Source organism: Anolis carolinensis, chromosome 4 (assembly GCF_035594765.1).
Source record: "Anolis carolinensis isolate JA03-04 chromosome 4, rAnoCar3.1.pri, whole genome shotgun sequence".
In the NCBI taxonomy this organism is placed as follows: Eukaryota; Metazoa; Chordata; class Lepidosauria; order Squamata; family Dactyloidae; genus Anolis; species Anolis carolinensis.
Genome location: NC_085844.1, coordinates 197,200,067 through 197,215,135, shown reverse-complemented (window position 1 = coordinate 197,215,135; position 15,069 = coordinate 197,200,067). Strand labels below are relative to the sequence as shown.

General features: G+C 45.2%; 1 protein-coding gene across 6 annotated transcripts in view; it reads right to left on the bottom strand.

Moving 5' to 3' along the window:
* atp2b4 (ATPase plasma membrane Ca2+ transporting 4) overlaps window positions 1-15,069 on the bottom strand; it is a 207,218-nt gene that overhangs the window by 75,281 nt on the left and 116,868 nt on the right. For all 6 annotated transcript variants that reach the window (XM_062978509.1, XM_008109671.3, XM_008109670.3 and 3 more), the window contains exon 3: window positions 1,716-1,913. In XM_062978509.1, coding sequence (XP_062834579.1) covers window positions 1,716-1,913 — 198 coding nt within the window. The remainder of the gene's footprint in view (window positions 1-1,715; window positions 1,914-15,069) is intronic.

The window sequence follows — 15,069 nt, the reverse complement described above, 5'->3', positions numbered from 1 at the left end:
TTCATGGTGTTAAAAAAAAAAACAGTCTGCATTTTCATTCCTTCTTAGACTTTCTTACTTTCAGTTATCAGATACTGGAATGCTCAAAAACTGTTTCCATCTCCTCTTAAAGGCAATAAGAGTTAGAGCTGATGGAGCTTTCAGTTGTGGAACATAAGATCTAGTGTGTGCAAAAGCAAAATGGCTCCAAAATTCATCTGTCCAGATAAAGCATTTCACCAACACACCCTTCTTTTCTGTGCAATACTGTCACAGCCACCATGGCTATTCAATCTGAACTGTTAGCTTACAGTAGCTGGATACATGTCATAAACTACATGATATCCCTTTTTCTTGACAAAAGACGTTGGTGCGATAGTGGTTGAACTCTGTTTTCTTCCAATTTCATTTCCTATCTAGGTTCACACATTGTCGTGCCCCATGAAAACCTTCACTGTTTATCCCTAATTAAGCCCTTTTTAGTTAGAAGGATTAATATTTTATGTACAGTTTCTGCATGGTCAGTCTAGGCAGCCTCTTTGCATTTGAAGTCTCCGTCATCCTGCTCCTTCAAGAATCCCCTCAGGGGCGGACCCTCAGGCAAGGCATTTCTGGTTCTGGGAAGAATCAGCATTTTTGTGACCGGAAGGTGAAGAGAGAGAAAGGCCAGAGGGTCTACAAAATAGCACATCCAGTCGGAGCTGTATTCAAGTCCAGTCGAAGTTACATTTTGAGAACATCATAAAGACAGTTGAACACAATATAAGAAAGAGACAATACGAAGAAACAAAGATTCAAGAGCCTCAATTTGGCCAGAACTGTGTCAATCTCTCACAAACTTTACTTCTCCTCATAAAGACTTTGTAGTGAGACTCAGGAGAGAAAGTCTAAAATTCTTGTGAGTTAAGAAATTCTTCTTTGACTCAGCTATATAGTCTCCAATCTGTTCCCTGTGCAGCCAGTTCACTTTCCAAGTAGTTAAGATAGTGTGGGGGCTGAACACACATTATTTGAATATTAGTATAATTAAAATATGTTTTCAGGTGCAGGATCAATAAACTACAATAAGGTTCTCATTCCCATTCCTATTTAAGTAGAGAAATGTTTTCATCACTCAAATTCAGTCTAATGTGTTTACCTGAATTCTGTATAACATCATAGCAAATAAAAATCCAGAATCCATGACAAACAGCATTGTGTTATTATTTTTAATTAGCAAAATGGAATTATCCACTTGCTGGAGCATGGCCAGAACCAAGGAAGCAGATTTCTTTCCAGCGTGTGTTGGGAATCCTCAGGAAATACTGTCTTAATTTAAATAACTTCCTGGATAAAGCTGCTTCTCAGGATTTTATTACATTCAGCTCTGTCACATTAAGCTAAAGAATAGGGGTTTAGTATGCTGAGTGTGTAAATATGAGTGAGATAGTGGACAGAAAAATGTAGCCATTTTGCATGCTAGTAAATTGAGTTAGGGAGAAAGAAATCTGTTTAACAATCAGGTAGGAAATAATATCTATATTTAACAAGGGAACAAATAGAAGATAATCATTTTCACCTATGCAGGGATATGTCTGTGGTGGCCACACTGTTTAACTGTTCAAGTGGCCCTGCTATACATTTTCATGCCTTCCAGCCTGTTTAGGGATGGAAGGTCTGCCTTGGCCAGAATGTGCTTATTTTACTGCATGATCTCTCTGCCTTGCTCCATCCTTCCTAACACAGATATGACTTACCTTCATTGTCGCCACCAGGTGGGTGATAGAAAGACAGGCCCAAGGAGATTATGGCTGCTATTTCCAATATGATTAATGTAACATCCTGCAATGCTTCCCAGACTAACTGCAGGAATGTTTTGGCCTTTTTGGGTGGAATGAAGTTCTGGCCAAATGTTTGCCTTCTTTTCTCCAAATCCGCAGGATTCCCTGATAGACCTGCAAGCAAGGAAAATAAAATTAAAAAACATGGTCAAGGAAACACACTTGCTTTGAATCCAATTCTAAAGGCTACTTTCCTTCATCTCATGTAAGTCTGATTAGATATATTGCTCCGTATCAAACTAAGAGTTCTCAGGCAGTAAATGCAGCCCTGCAAAGGCATGGCATGAATAAGAACCCAGTAACTGAGACAGATCAAAGGGACTCTGAATGGAAGGCGGGGGGGGGGGGGGGTTGAAATATAAAGAAGCAAAAGCAACAATTAACTCAGGCTTTAGTCCTGAACAGCTTTGGCATCTCTAAATAAAATATCTGTGCTTAAACAAACAGCATCCTCACAATCACGTCTATCAGTAAGTTTCAAAGTATCATGGCTGGAAAAGCCAGGAAATGTGCAGGCACTATATCTAGACCAAAACACCACTGGTTTGGACTAGAAAAAAATCTTTTAGTTCATTCCTGGGAATACCTCTTGCATAATTATTTTTATTACATTTCTCAGATTCTTATAAGCATTTTTGTCATGTCATCTTCTTTATCAAGCTGCAATGTTTGTGTTCCTTCCATAATGAAAGTATGTATTTCATTTTCTTCCAAAATGCAGGTATTCTAGATGTATGGGTTTTTATACATTATCTCCTTTGGTGAAAGCATGCAGCAACACATTTTTCAAACATGTCTGTATGCATTTTGGTGTGCATTTCTCATTCTTGAAACAATTAAGCTGCCATGGAAATTTGTTCCATGACCAATTTCAAGAGGTGTGAAATTTATTTTCAAAGTAAAATTTGAAGCCAATTATCTTCTTTTCCATTTCTATTCATATCCCTCTCCAGTTCATTTTAACATATAATTTATGTAAAACTAATCAATCTAGCCCAGAGTACAGCTTCACAGATTGGTAATGAAGTGATCCCTGTGGGTTTCTTTCAGATTTTCATTCTTACGGCTTTTTACCTGGCCCTCTCACCTTACCACTCCCAATTAAATCTTGGGCTCGGCTAGAGAACTATCTTTTTTTCGAAAACTGCACAATAAATTAGGCACAACAGAAAATTATTAGGTAAAATAAACAAATGCAAAGCACTTGGCATAATTTGTTTTAATCAGGAAACTGAGATTTTTGAAATGTTAAGTACACAGAACCTCACCACAAAATTAAAAAAACCCATAAGCTACTTCTCATATTTCAACTTCCACGCATGAACTTAGGAGGTCACCCTGTACATTTTCTGGCAAACATGCTATTGTGTGAGAGAGAAAAAAATGCATATTCATGATCTTATGGAGATGTTAAACAAGCCCCCCCCCCATTTGACATCTGAGCAGAGAATAAAATACATGTTTTTCAACAGGTGGATTTCACTATGGGAAGGATTTGTATTGAAACACCAGGAAAGGATCTAACTGTATATAAGAGGCATTGCTCACTCCTCTTGCATTTTAATGACAAGACACAGACATTGTACTGTTACTTTGTGACAGAGATGGGCAAAATACAGCCTTCCACATGTTGCTGGACTGAAATCTCCATCATCCCTAGAAAACATACCCAATGGTGAAGAAGCTGGGAGTTGCAGTCAAAACACTGAAGGGCTATAATTTTCCTACTCCATCTTCTGAGGAAAACTATACTCAGAAAGTAAAGATGGATGCCCACAAACAAGGAGACTGTCAGATACCACCTCATAATTTCTTGATAAAGATGCAAATTCCAGTAGCAAACAAATTACAAAACTACATAAATGTTTATTTTGTAAAGTGAATATTCTCTTTGAAGGAACAGAGACAGATATCAGCCATGCATATTATTATACATGTATAAGAGCAGTTTACAGGTCCCCTTGTAGATAAGGTGTAGGGGGCTATTCTCTTGCCCTTGCACTCTGTCCAAAGAAATTTCCCATACTAAATGCCCTGGGAAAAGAGGTTGCAGCCGCTGCCGCCGCCTCTCCCTTCCTTCAAAGGAAGGCAGGAACGCAACTCAGACCCTGAAAATATGGCTGCTTGGAGCTCCTGGAGGAAGGAAAATATGCACTTCATGTGAAAAGGCGGTCTCATTTATTCTCTTTTCCCAATTGAGGTAAGCCCTGCTGTTTCTCTATCATCTGAATCTCTTCCTGCCTCCTTCTTTCCACACCAGGAAGAAACAGCAGCAGGAGCCTCTCTGAGAGCTGAAAAAACTATCAGGCGATGGGAAGGTCTGAACTCCACATGCTGAGCTATGCATAGGATCTCTGACACAGAAGGTTAATTAGACCCATGGCTGATAAGGGGAAATATTATTACATTAACAACCACAGAGGTGCTTAATAATTAATTTTTATTCTGTACCCACCCTATTTATGTCAGAAAGATCAAGAAAGTTTCTCCCTTCATATGAAGCTGAAAGATGGTGACATTTAGCAAAAAGGCTCACCACCATTGATTTATTTACATGTTACTATATTTATTTTTGTCCTGTCTTTTCCCCAATATAGGAACTCCAGGCAGCCAACAATAACAACACACTAACTTTCATTTAACAAAGTTAAAAGGTTTGCAAGGATTTCTTGTAATGTCAAATCCTTTGCAAAGGCCACATATTACTTGAGTATATAGTCTGTTTTATTAAACAATAGAACTAGCTGAGAGAGAGAGATACTGAACACATCTTGCAAGTTTCTCCACAATTCTAACCACAAAGCCCAACATAGGCTACAATTATATACTCATTCTCTTGAGGATGTTTGTCCCAGCTCTTTTATCCTTATTAATTTCCAATGTCCTACCTAGAGGAGCATCAGAGACGTGACAGCTCCCACCATGCTTTGCTTGGACAGGAAAGGTCAGAAGAATGCTCCTATATAGTAGCAATCTGGATGGCACTTTCTTTGACATATGGGACACTGCTGGGGGTTCACAGCATGTGTGCAAGGTCAGGAAAACTTGGCAAGCTCTCTGGCTGGTGGCTTACATCTCTCCCCTGCTTCTCAGGATAAAGAGGAAAGGAAAGATTGAATCTCCTCAAGTGACCGGAACATGAACAAATGTCCAGAATAAAGGGGAAAAAAGCAATTTTGCTCCCTTTCCATCCTCCAAAAGCAATTCAGGGTATCTAGGAAACTATGCATTTCCTATATAGAGAGAAGAAAGGTTTAAAATAATCTAATAAAGGCTGCTGGGTCTTTCTAACTCTGAAGGAAAAAAGAACAGGTGGACACTAAATTAAAAGAAAAACAAGAGAATCCTTTTACTATTACCCAAAACTTCACATTCCCTACTATGGCACTTTCTAAGCCAATCTTTGCTAAGAACTTCTGGCTGGACCAAAAGCAGAGATGAAAAACTAGACCCAATGAGGCTTTCAGGGTTTGTCTAGGTCTAGATTAAGAAAAGGCTTTAAGAAATACAGCCTTCTTCATGAAAACAACAGAAAGTACATTACATGTGAATTCACTATCATAAGATATAACTATGGTTGCCATTCTAATGATTTTAAAATGCAATTTAGATGCATTCCATGAGGATGAGGTTATGAAAGGTTGGGAAGATTGGCTTTGCACTACCTTCAGTATCAGAGACAGTAAGCCTTTGAATACTAGTTATCAGGAACCACAAATGGAAAGGCAGCTTTTCATTCTGTCAGTGGGCTTCCCACAGACATCTGGGAACCATTTACACTACAGCATTTTAGCTTCATGATTCCGCTATAACTGTTATGGCAACATTTTGGACTCTGCAATTTCAAGAGAGACATTTACCATTCTTAGCAGATAACCTTACTGACTCACCAAACCACAACCTTGGGATTCCATAGGATAAAACCATGATAGTTATAGTGCAATCAAGAGTGCTGTAACTGTATTGTGTGAACAGAATACAAATATCTGTGACAGTCAGAGCTTTGGCCTGATCCAACATGATTTTTTATGCTCTTTTCTTGTGAGAAAACAGTACTTTGAGAGGCTTCGGAGACAAGCTACTAATGCTTTCCCACCAACCTTTGCTTCTATGTGGCATAAATGAGATTCCCTTCAGGGTGCTCTCTGACTTGTCTTGTCTTGTATAAAGTGAGAAGAAACCCAGAATGAGTGAGAAAAGTGTAGGCAGGGGAAAAAAAGTCAACTTGCATATAGAAAGGAAAGCTTCTATGCAAACATTCTGGGGCTATATTCACATATATCTCAGTAAGTCAAGCACAGCCCTGACAATGATCTTTCAGAAAGGTGCTCCCTATCCTTGCTTTATACATTCTTTATGAACCAGGGCACATTCTCCACATTTGTCAGGACCCAGGCTGCAGAGCACCAATAACCATGCGCAGAGACCAGAATCTAACTAATATCTTTATTAAGGAAATATATAAAGTTAATAAAAACAAGTGTAGAATATAGTTCAGAAGTAGACCTTTCAGGAAAGGTCAAATATAGTCCAGGAAAACAATGTCCAATATGAGATATTAAGGTCCAAAGTTGTAATCCAATAACCGAAACACACACTTTGCCAAGCAAAGTGAGGGGAAATGACAAGGTCCTTTAGTCCATAGAGCTTAATGCAAGGCTGGGGAGCAAACTAGATTCTTGGCAAACAAGGCTTGATTCAAGGCAACAAGAAGCGAGGAGCAAGAACAGGGTCCGTGGCGAAATCCGTGGCGAGGTCCGGGAAACAAGGCAGGGCTGGAACGAGAGCAAGGTCCTGGAAACTGGAGTAGCGTAGTCCACACACAATCTACTCCCGAAGCTGACGAATTGACTCCGCAAGGTTTCCTTCGAGAGCAAACACCTAAATAGGATCTTGTTTTCCCGCCAAAGAGCACTTTCTCTGGGGAACAAGAAACGAAAGCCATTCTGTCCAGATGTTTGACTCCTTAAAGTTTCCCAAGGGAAACAGACTTAATCAGCTAATTGTCTGGCAGCTATCCTAGCGCTCCGGCGAGTTGCCTCGCGAGCGCCTCTTTGTTGATTATAATAATCCCGGCGAGAAAATGGGGGAGATTTCTGCTCAAGGCTTGTTTGGCTGACTTCTTGTGGGCAAACATCCTGCAGCTGCAAGGGCTCCAAATCCGGCAGAAACGGTGGGAAACCCAAGTTTTCCTCTTCATCTGTCACAACAGTACTAGGAACAGGACTACATGGCCCATGAGTCATCACACTATCCCCCTCCTCAAGGCCCCCCTCAAAAATGGGCCCTCTCCCCGAGGTGCGGGGCCGCGGCTTGGCAGGGTAGGCCTGATGGAAGCGGCGGACTAAATCGGGGGCATGGACTGCAGAAGCGTCTTCCCAAGAGCGTTCTTCGGGGCCAAAACCCACCCAGTCAATGAGATACTGAAGGCGGCGGCGGTGGAAGCGAGAATCCAAAATGTCCTGAACCTCGAATTCCTCCTCCCCATCCACCAAAACAGGAGTGGGGGCCGGCCGGTCTGCATCGGGGCGTACACCATCCGCCGGAAGGAGCAGGGAGCGATGAAACACTGGATGAATGCGCATAGAGCGCGGAAGCTGAAGTTTGAAAGTCACGGGGTTAAGTTGCGCCACCACTGGATAAGGACCAATGAAATGGGCATCTAACTTCCGGCAGGGACGGTGGGAGGGCAAAAAGCGAGTGGACAGAAAAACCTGATCTCCTACCTTGATCTCGGGGCCCGGCTGGCGATGACTGTCAGCGTGGCGTTTATAGTCCTCCTTGGCTTGGTCCAGTTGCTGGAGCAATAGTTGTTGCACCGCTGTGAGTTCTTGTAGCCAGTCCTCTGCTGCGGGGACTTCTGAGGTTTCAATGACAGGAGGAAAGAAACGTGGATGGAAGCTGTAGTTTGCAAAGAACGGGGTTTCCTTAGTTGAAGCCTGGACACCATTGTTGTAGGCAAACTCTGACAGAGGTAACAGGGAAGCCCAATTGTCCTGTTGGTAGTTTACATAACAGCGAAGGTATTGTTCCAAAGTGGCATTGGTGCGCTCAGTTTGCCCATCCGTTTGAGGATGGTGAGCTGAAGATAAACGAGAGTCTATGCCCAATAGTTTTTGTAGTGCCTTCCAGAAACGAGAGGTGAACTGAGATCCACGGTCTGTGACTAAACTCTTGGGCAATCCATGTAATCTGAAAACATGCTGAAGGAATAAATCTGCAGTCTCCTTGGCCGTGGGAAGGCCATCGCAGGGAATGAAATGGGCCAATTTGGTAAAAAGGTCCACCACCACTAGGATCGTGGTGAATCCAAGGGAAGGTGGTAGGTCAGTGATAAAATCCGCAGAAATTATTTCCCATGGACGAGATGGAGTAGGAAGGGGATGCAGTAGCCCTGAGGGCTTCTCCCTTCTTGTCTTGGAACGCTGGCATACCGGGCAGGTATTGACATATTTTTCCACATCCTTGCGGATCTTGGGCCACCAGAAATCTCTTAGGATCAAGTGCATGGTTTTAAATAGTCCAAAATGCCCTGCTGGCTTGCAGTCATGACACAGGTGAAGAGCCTTTTCTCTGCCTGGTCCTGGAGGGATGTAGACATGATTTCTGTAGCATAATAATCCATCCTTAAGTGAGAAAGGGAAACGTAGTCCTTGACGAATTTGATCTTGAGCCCAGGCATCCGCCTGTTGACTGGCTCTAATTTCCTGAGCGCAAAGGGGCCCTGGAGTAGAGGGAGTTGATTCAATTGGAGTGGATTTGGTGTTTCCCACTGTGAGCGTGGCAAAGTTCTCGGGCTGCAGCAATTGGGATTCAAAGGTCTCTCTGCGCCCTGCAGCATACTCTGGTTTCCGTGATAGAGCATCTGCTTGCTTGGTCTGAGCTGGGGTTACATAATGGATCTGGAAGTCAAAACGCTCAAAGAATAAAGCCCAGCGCTGCTGCCTCTGATTTAACTTGCGGGCAGTTCTTAGATGCTCTAAATTACGATGGTCAGTATGGACCTCAATGGGAAATTTGGCCCCTTCTAACCAATGTCTCCAATTTTCAAAGGCTGCTTTTATGGCCAAAAGTTCCTTCTCCCAAATAGTGTAATTTCTCTCTGGGGCTGTTAGTTGACGGGAGTAAAAGGCACAAGGATGAAGATGGTCTCCCACTGGTTGCAAGAGTACAGCCCCAATTGCCACATCGGAGGCGTCAGCCTGCACAACAAAAGGGGTTTTAGGATCAGGGTGCTGTAGAATTGGCTGGGACGTGAATAATTTCTTTAGTTGCTGGAACCCTTTCTCTGCTTGCTCCGTCCAGCGGAAAGGCTGTTTTCCACGGATGCAGCTGGTGATTGGGTCAGACCAGCGGGCAAAGTCTGGAATGAACTTGCGGTAGTAGTTCACGAACCCCAAGAACCGTTGCACCTCTTTCTTGTTGGTTGGCGCCCGCCATTCCAATACTGCTGAAACCTTTGCCGGGTCCATGGAGAGCCCTTGTGGCGAGACACGGTATCCCAGGAAATCAACCTCTTCAAGATCAAAGGCGCATTTTTCCAACTTGGCATATAGTCCATGATCCCGCAAACGTTGTAACACCATTCTGACGTGCTTCTCATGTTCTGATTGTGATCTAGAAAACACCAAAAAATCGTCCAAGTAGATGATCAAGAACCGATCTAGATAGTCTTGGAAAATATCGTTGACAAAATGCTGGAACGTTGAGGGGGCTCCAGTTAATCCGAAATTCATGACTAGGGACTCGTATAATCCGAATTTGGTCTGGAAGGCGGTTTTCCATTCGTCCCCCTCTCTTATGCGAACCAGATTGTAAGCCCCGCGAAGATCCAGTTTGGTGTAAACCTTGGCCCCTCGGAGTCGGTCCAATAGGTCCGAGATCAGTGGCAATGGGTAGCGGTTCCGCTTCGTGATATTATTCAATGCTCTATAGTCCACAACCAAGCGTAGGTCCCCTGACTTCTTTTTCACAAACATCACCGGGGAAGCTGCTGGGGATTGAGAGGGTCTGATGAATCCCTTGCGAAGATTTGACTCTATGAACTCCCTGAGAGCTTCTTGCTCTGGTTCAGTCAGGGAGTAGAGGTGTCCTCGCGGGATCGGGGCCCCCTCCACCAAGTCAATGGCACAATCATAAGGCCTATGCGGGGGTAGTTTCTCGGCTTCCTTTTCATTGAAAACATCCCAAAAGTCTGAGTATTTCTTGGGCAAGGTGATGATGGATTCAGCGTCTGTGGCATGGCAGACCTTGGCTACAAGACAATGGTTTTGGCAATATTTAGAAGCAAACTGCAGTTCTCTGTTGGTCCAAGAGATGCTGGGGTCGTGGAGTGTCAGCCATGGGATTCCCAAAATCACAGGGAAGTGAGGAACCTCGGTAACAAAAAGGAAATCTCTTCCATGTGTTCCCTTATCCACATTCTGGTGGGTTCAGACCATTGGCTTACTGGACCTGTCTTTAGGGGGCGGCCATCTATGGCTTGCACCACCCGGGCATTCTTGAAATCGTGATATTGTAATCCCAGAGAGTCGGCATACTCTCTATCGATGAAATTGTTTGTTGCTCCTGAGTCTATCATGGCATGGATCATGACGGGTCCTTTTTTCGCTGACCACAAGGTGACCACTAGGAGAAATAGGACCCCGGTTGGCGGCTCTTGAGTGGGGTTTCTGACCGGGTTGGCGAGCCTCTCTACGCCCGGTCGCTGGCTTCCCCTGCCGGCTTTGCGCCAGCCGCCTCGGCCGTCTCCGTCTCCACGGAGGACGCCGCCGCCAAACGAGCGGCGGGCTTTCTTTTGGCTGGACACTCTCGGGCAAAGTGGCCCCCGTTTCCGCAGTACCAACAGAGGTTTAAACGTTGGCGGCGGGCCTTCTCGGCAACATCTAATCTGGGACGCACATTGCCCAACTGCATCGGCACCTCCTCGCTTTCTCTGGGGTATGGGGCTGGTGGCGGGGGTCTCCACATTGGACGTGGCTGGATGCCGGCGGGAGCGGGAGGTTTTGCTCCTGCTCTTCCACTCTGGCCTCGGAGCCACTGTTTTCTGTTGGCAAGCATGACTTCGGCTCGTAAACATTGGTCAATAAGTCTTTCAAGAGAGTTTGGAGGATCCACCTTGGAGATTTCTTCCAACATCTCGATGTTGAGACCCTCCCGAAACTGTCCTCTGAGGGCTACGTCATTCCAACCGGTGTTTTGGGCCAGCACTCAGAACTCGGCTATGTACTGGGACAAGGGCCTGTCCCCTTGGAAAAGGCGCCGGAGTTTGTGGCCGGCCGCCTCTAAATTGTCCTCGATCCCCCAAGTCGCCTTAAGGTGATTCAGGAAGTTTTGCGCGGAACTTAGGTGTGGGGAGGCTTCATCAAACAGCGCCGTCGCCCAATTGGCTGCTGGTCCGTCTAGGAGACTGTAAATCCACGCCACCTTGATGTCTTCTTGGGGAAACTCGGCATGACGGGCTTCTAGGTATGCCTGGCATTGGCGACGGAAAACATGAACCTTGGAAGCTTCTCCAGAAAACTTGGTTGGTAGCGCCAGGGCAGGGAGACGGGCTCCGTGTTCCTTCAAGCCCCGTATTTCTCCCTCCTGCGTATGGAGTGTGTCTCGGATTCTGTCCACTTCATCCTTGGAGATGGTGTAGCTGAGTGGTTGGGCTTCCGCCCCGGTTCCAGTAGACATTCTGGCCTAGGTTAATTGGTGCTTAAGGTGGCGGAGTCAAACTGTCAAGACCCAGGCTGCAGAACACCAATAACCATGCGCAGAGACCAGAAACTATCTAATATCTTTATTAAGGAAATATATAAGGTTAATAAAAACAAGTGTAGAATATAGTTCAAAAGTAGACCTTTCAGGAAGGGTCAAATATAGTCCAGGAAAACAATGTCCAATATGAGATATTAAAGTCCAAAGTTGTAATCCAGTAACCGAAACACACACTTTGCCAAGCAAAGTGAGGGGAAATGACAAGGTCCTTTAGTCCATGGAACTTGATGTAAGGCTGGAGAGCAAACTAGATTCTTGGCAAACAAGGCTTGATTCAAGGCAACAAGAAACGAGGAACAAGAACAGGGTCCGTGGCAAAATCCGTGGCGAGGTCCGGGGAACAAGGCAGGGCTGGAACGAGAGCAAGGTCCTGGAAACTGGAGTAGCGTAGTCCACACACAATCTACTCCCGAAGCTGACGAATTGACTCCGCAAGGATTCCTTTGCGGGCAAACATCTATATAGGATCTTGTTTTCCCGCCAAGGAACACTTTCTCTGGGGAACAAGAAACGAAACCTATACAGCGTGTCCAGATGCATGACTCCTTAAACTTTCCCAAGGGAAACAGACTTAATCATCTAATTGTCTGGCAGCTATCCTGGCGCTCCGGCGAGTCGCCTCCCGAGCGCTTCTATCTTGATTATAATAAAGCCGGCGAGAAAATGGGGGAGATTTCTGCTCAAGGCTTGTTTGGCTGACTTCTTGTGGGCAAACATCTTGCAGCTGCAAGGGCTCCAAATCCGGCAGAAACGGTGGGAAACCCAAGTTTTCCTCTTCATCTGTCACAACAGTACTAGGAACAGGACTACATGGCCCATGAGTCATCACAGGTTAAATGTTTTTGAATATTTACATAAAATTGTAATTTTATAACAATTCATAAGGTGACAAACCCAAAACCCTGGTGGGGGTGCATCTAACCTTCAGTAATGCCATTGGCAATACTTGGACCCATGTCATCCCAGTCTCTTGACACATCTTTGAGATTGTTCCTTTCAAAGTCCTATTCATCCTTTCCACTTTCCCTGAAGATTGGGGCCGGTAAGCACAATGCAATTTCCATGCGGTTCCTAACAACTGGGCTAGGCACCCTAGGACCTGGTGAACAAAGGCCGGGCCATTGTCACTTCCAATGTGTAAAGGTATTCCGTACCTAGGGATTATATCCCTCATCATGGCACGGCTGACCTCTACAGCCTTCTCAGAGGTGGTAGGATATGCTTCCACCCACCCTGAGAATGTGCATACCATTACCAACATGTAATGAAATCTTTGGACTTTTGGCATTTCAGTGAAATCAACCACTAGAGACTCAAAGGGTGTCGTTCCCAAATACTGAACTCCAGGTGGGAGCAATGGCCCCATCCTGCGATTGTTCTTAGCACAAATTTCACATCTTAGAGCAGCGGTTCTGGCCAAGGCATGCAAGCCGTCCACCCAGATTTGCCGTTCCAAGAGTGAAGCCATTCCTATTGCACCTAAATGGGTTTGTCTATGAACCTCCTTCACCAATTCCCATCCCAAAGCTTTTGGGACGAAGATTTTCCCATTGGGTAATATGAGAATATTACCCTTCCACTTTGCCCCTTCTGCTAGGGCCCACTCCTTCTCTTGTGCAGAGTAAGTCATGGACTCTACTGTGGGTGTGATATCCAATTGCAAAACTGATTCCTCTGATGTGCTCTCATCTGCTGCTTTCCTAGCCTGTTGATCTGCCAGGCGATTTCCCTGTGTTACCTGATCCTCACCATACTGATGTCCCTTGCAATGCATGACTGCTATCTCTTTTGGTTCCCAAACTGCATCTAAAAGCTGCAAAATTTCTGTTGCATTCTTGATCTGCTGTCCAGCAGATGTCAGCAATCCTCTTTCCTTGTAAATGGCACCGTGGGCATGCAGAGTGGTGAAGGCATATTTTGAGTCAGTATAAATATTGACTCTTTTTCCTTTAGCCAATTGGAGGGCCCTTATCAGAGCAATCAACTCGGCCCGCTGTGCGGAAGTTCCTGGAGGCAACCCCTTTGCCTCTAGGGTTTCCCCATTGCTATTCACCACTGCATATCCCGCTTTTCTTTCGGAACCAACCACACGACTTGACCCATCCGTGAAAAGCACCCATTCTGGAGTCTGTAGTGGCAGATCTTTGAGATCTGGCCTACTTGAATACACTTCATCCATCACTTCTAAACAATCATGCTGCATCAATTCTCCTTCTTCCACTGGCAACAAGGTAGCTGGGTTTAAAGTGGCACACACTGACAATTTAACCTGTGGATTATCCACCAACATGCTCTCGTACTTAAGCATCCGGCTATTGGTGAGCCAATGGTGCCCCCTATGCTCCATTAGAGTTACTACAGCATGGGGACACTTTAAAATCACAGGCTGCCCTAAGGTCAGCTTGTTTGCCTCTTCTACAAGAACTGCAGCAGCCGCTACAGCTCTCAAGCATGGGGGCCATCCACAGGCCACATTGTCCAATTGTTTAGACAGATAGGCCACTGGCCGGGGCCAATCGCCTACCAGCTGAGTCAATACTCCTACAGCTACTCCTTTCCGTTCGCCTACATACAAGTAGAAAGTTTTGTCCAAATCAGGCAACCCCAAAGCGGGGGCAGACATCAAGGCTTTCTTTAATTGCTCAAATGCATCCTGCTGTTCTGTTCCCCACACCAAGGGGTCTCCTGACTTCCCTTTGGTAGCCTCATGGAGGGGTTTGGCATATAGTCCGAAGTTCGGAATCCATATACGACAAAACCCTGCCGCTCCTAGGAATTCTCTGACCTGTTTCCGAGTTTGGGGGGTAGGGATGGAGCAGATGGCTTCCTTGCGCTCCACCTCTAGCCTCCGAACACCTTTAGCCAAACGAAAACCCAAGTACCTCACTTCTTGCTGAACTAGCTGAGCCTTCTTTTTCGAAACTTTGTACCCTTTTTCTGCCAAAAACTGCAACAAGGTCTGAGTTCCTTCCAAACATTCCTCTCTACTATCTGCACAGAGAAGGATGTCGTCTACATATTGGAGAATGGTCCATCCTTTGTCATTTTTGACCATTGGCAGCAAGTCCTGCGCCAGGGCTTGTCCGAAAATGGTCGGGGAATTACAGAACCCCTGTGGCAATCTTGACCAAACGAGTTGACCCTTGGCCCCTGTCCCAGGATCCTCCTTTTGAAAGGCAAAAATCTTCTGGCTCTCTTCGGCCAGTCTGATGCAAAAGAAAGCATCTTTGAGGTCCAGGACAGTAAACCATTGGTGTTGAGGTGGAATCAGGCTGAGCAAGGTGTATGGGTTTGGAACTACCGGGTGGAGAGGGACTACTAATTTATTTACAGCCCTCAAATCTTGGACAGGGCGATAAGACCCATCCGGCTTCCTGATTGGCAACAAGGGTGTGTTCCATGGAGACTGGCAAGGAACCAGTATTCCGTACTTCTCCAACTTCTCCAAATAGGCCGCAATTCCAACGATCGCCTCCCGAGGGAGCCGATACTGTCGGATTGCCAC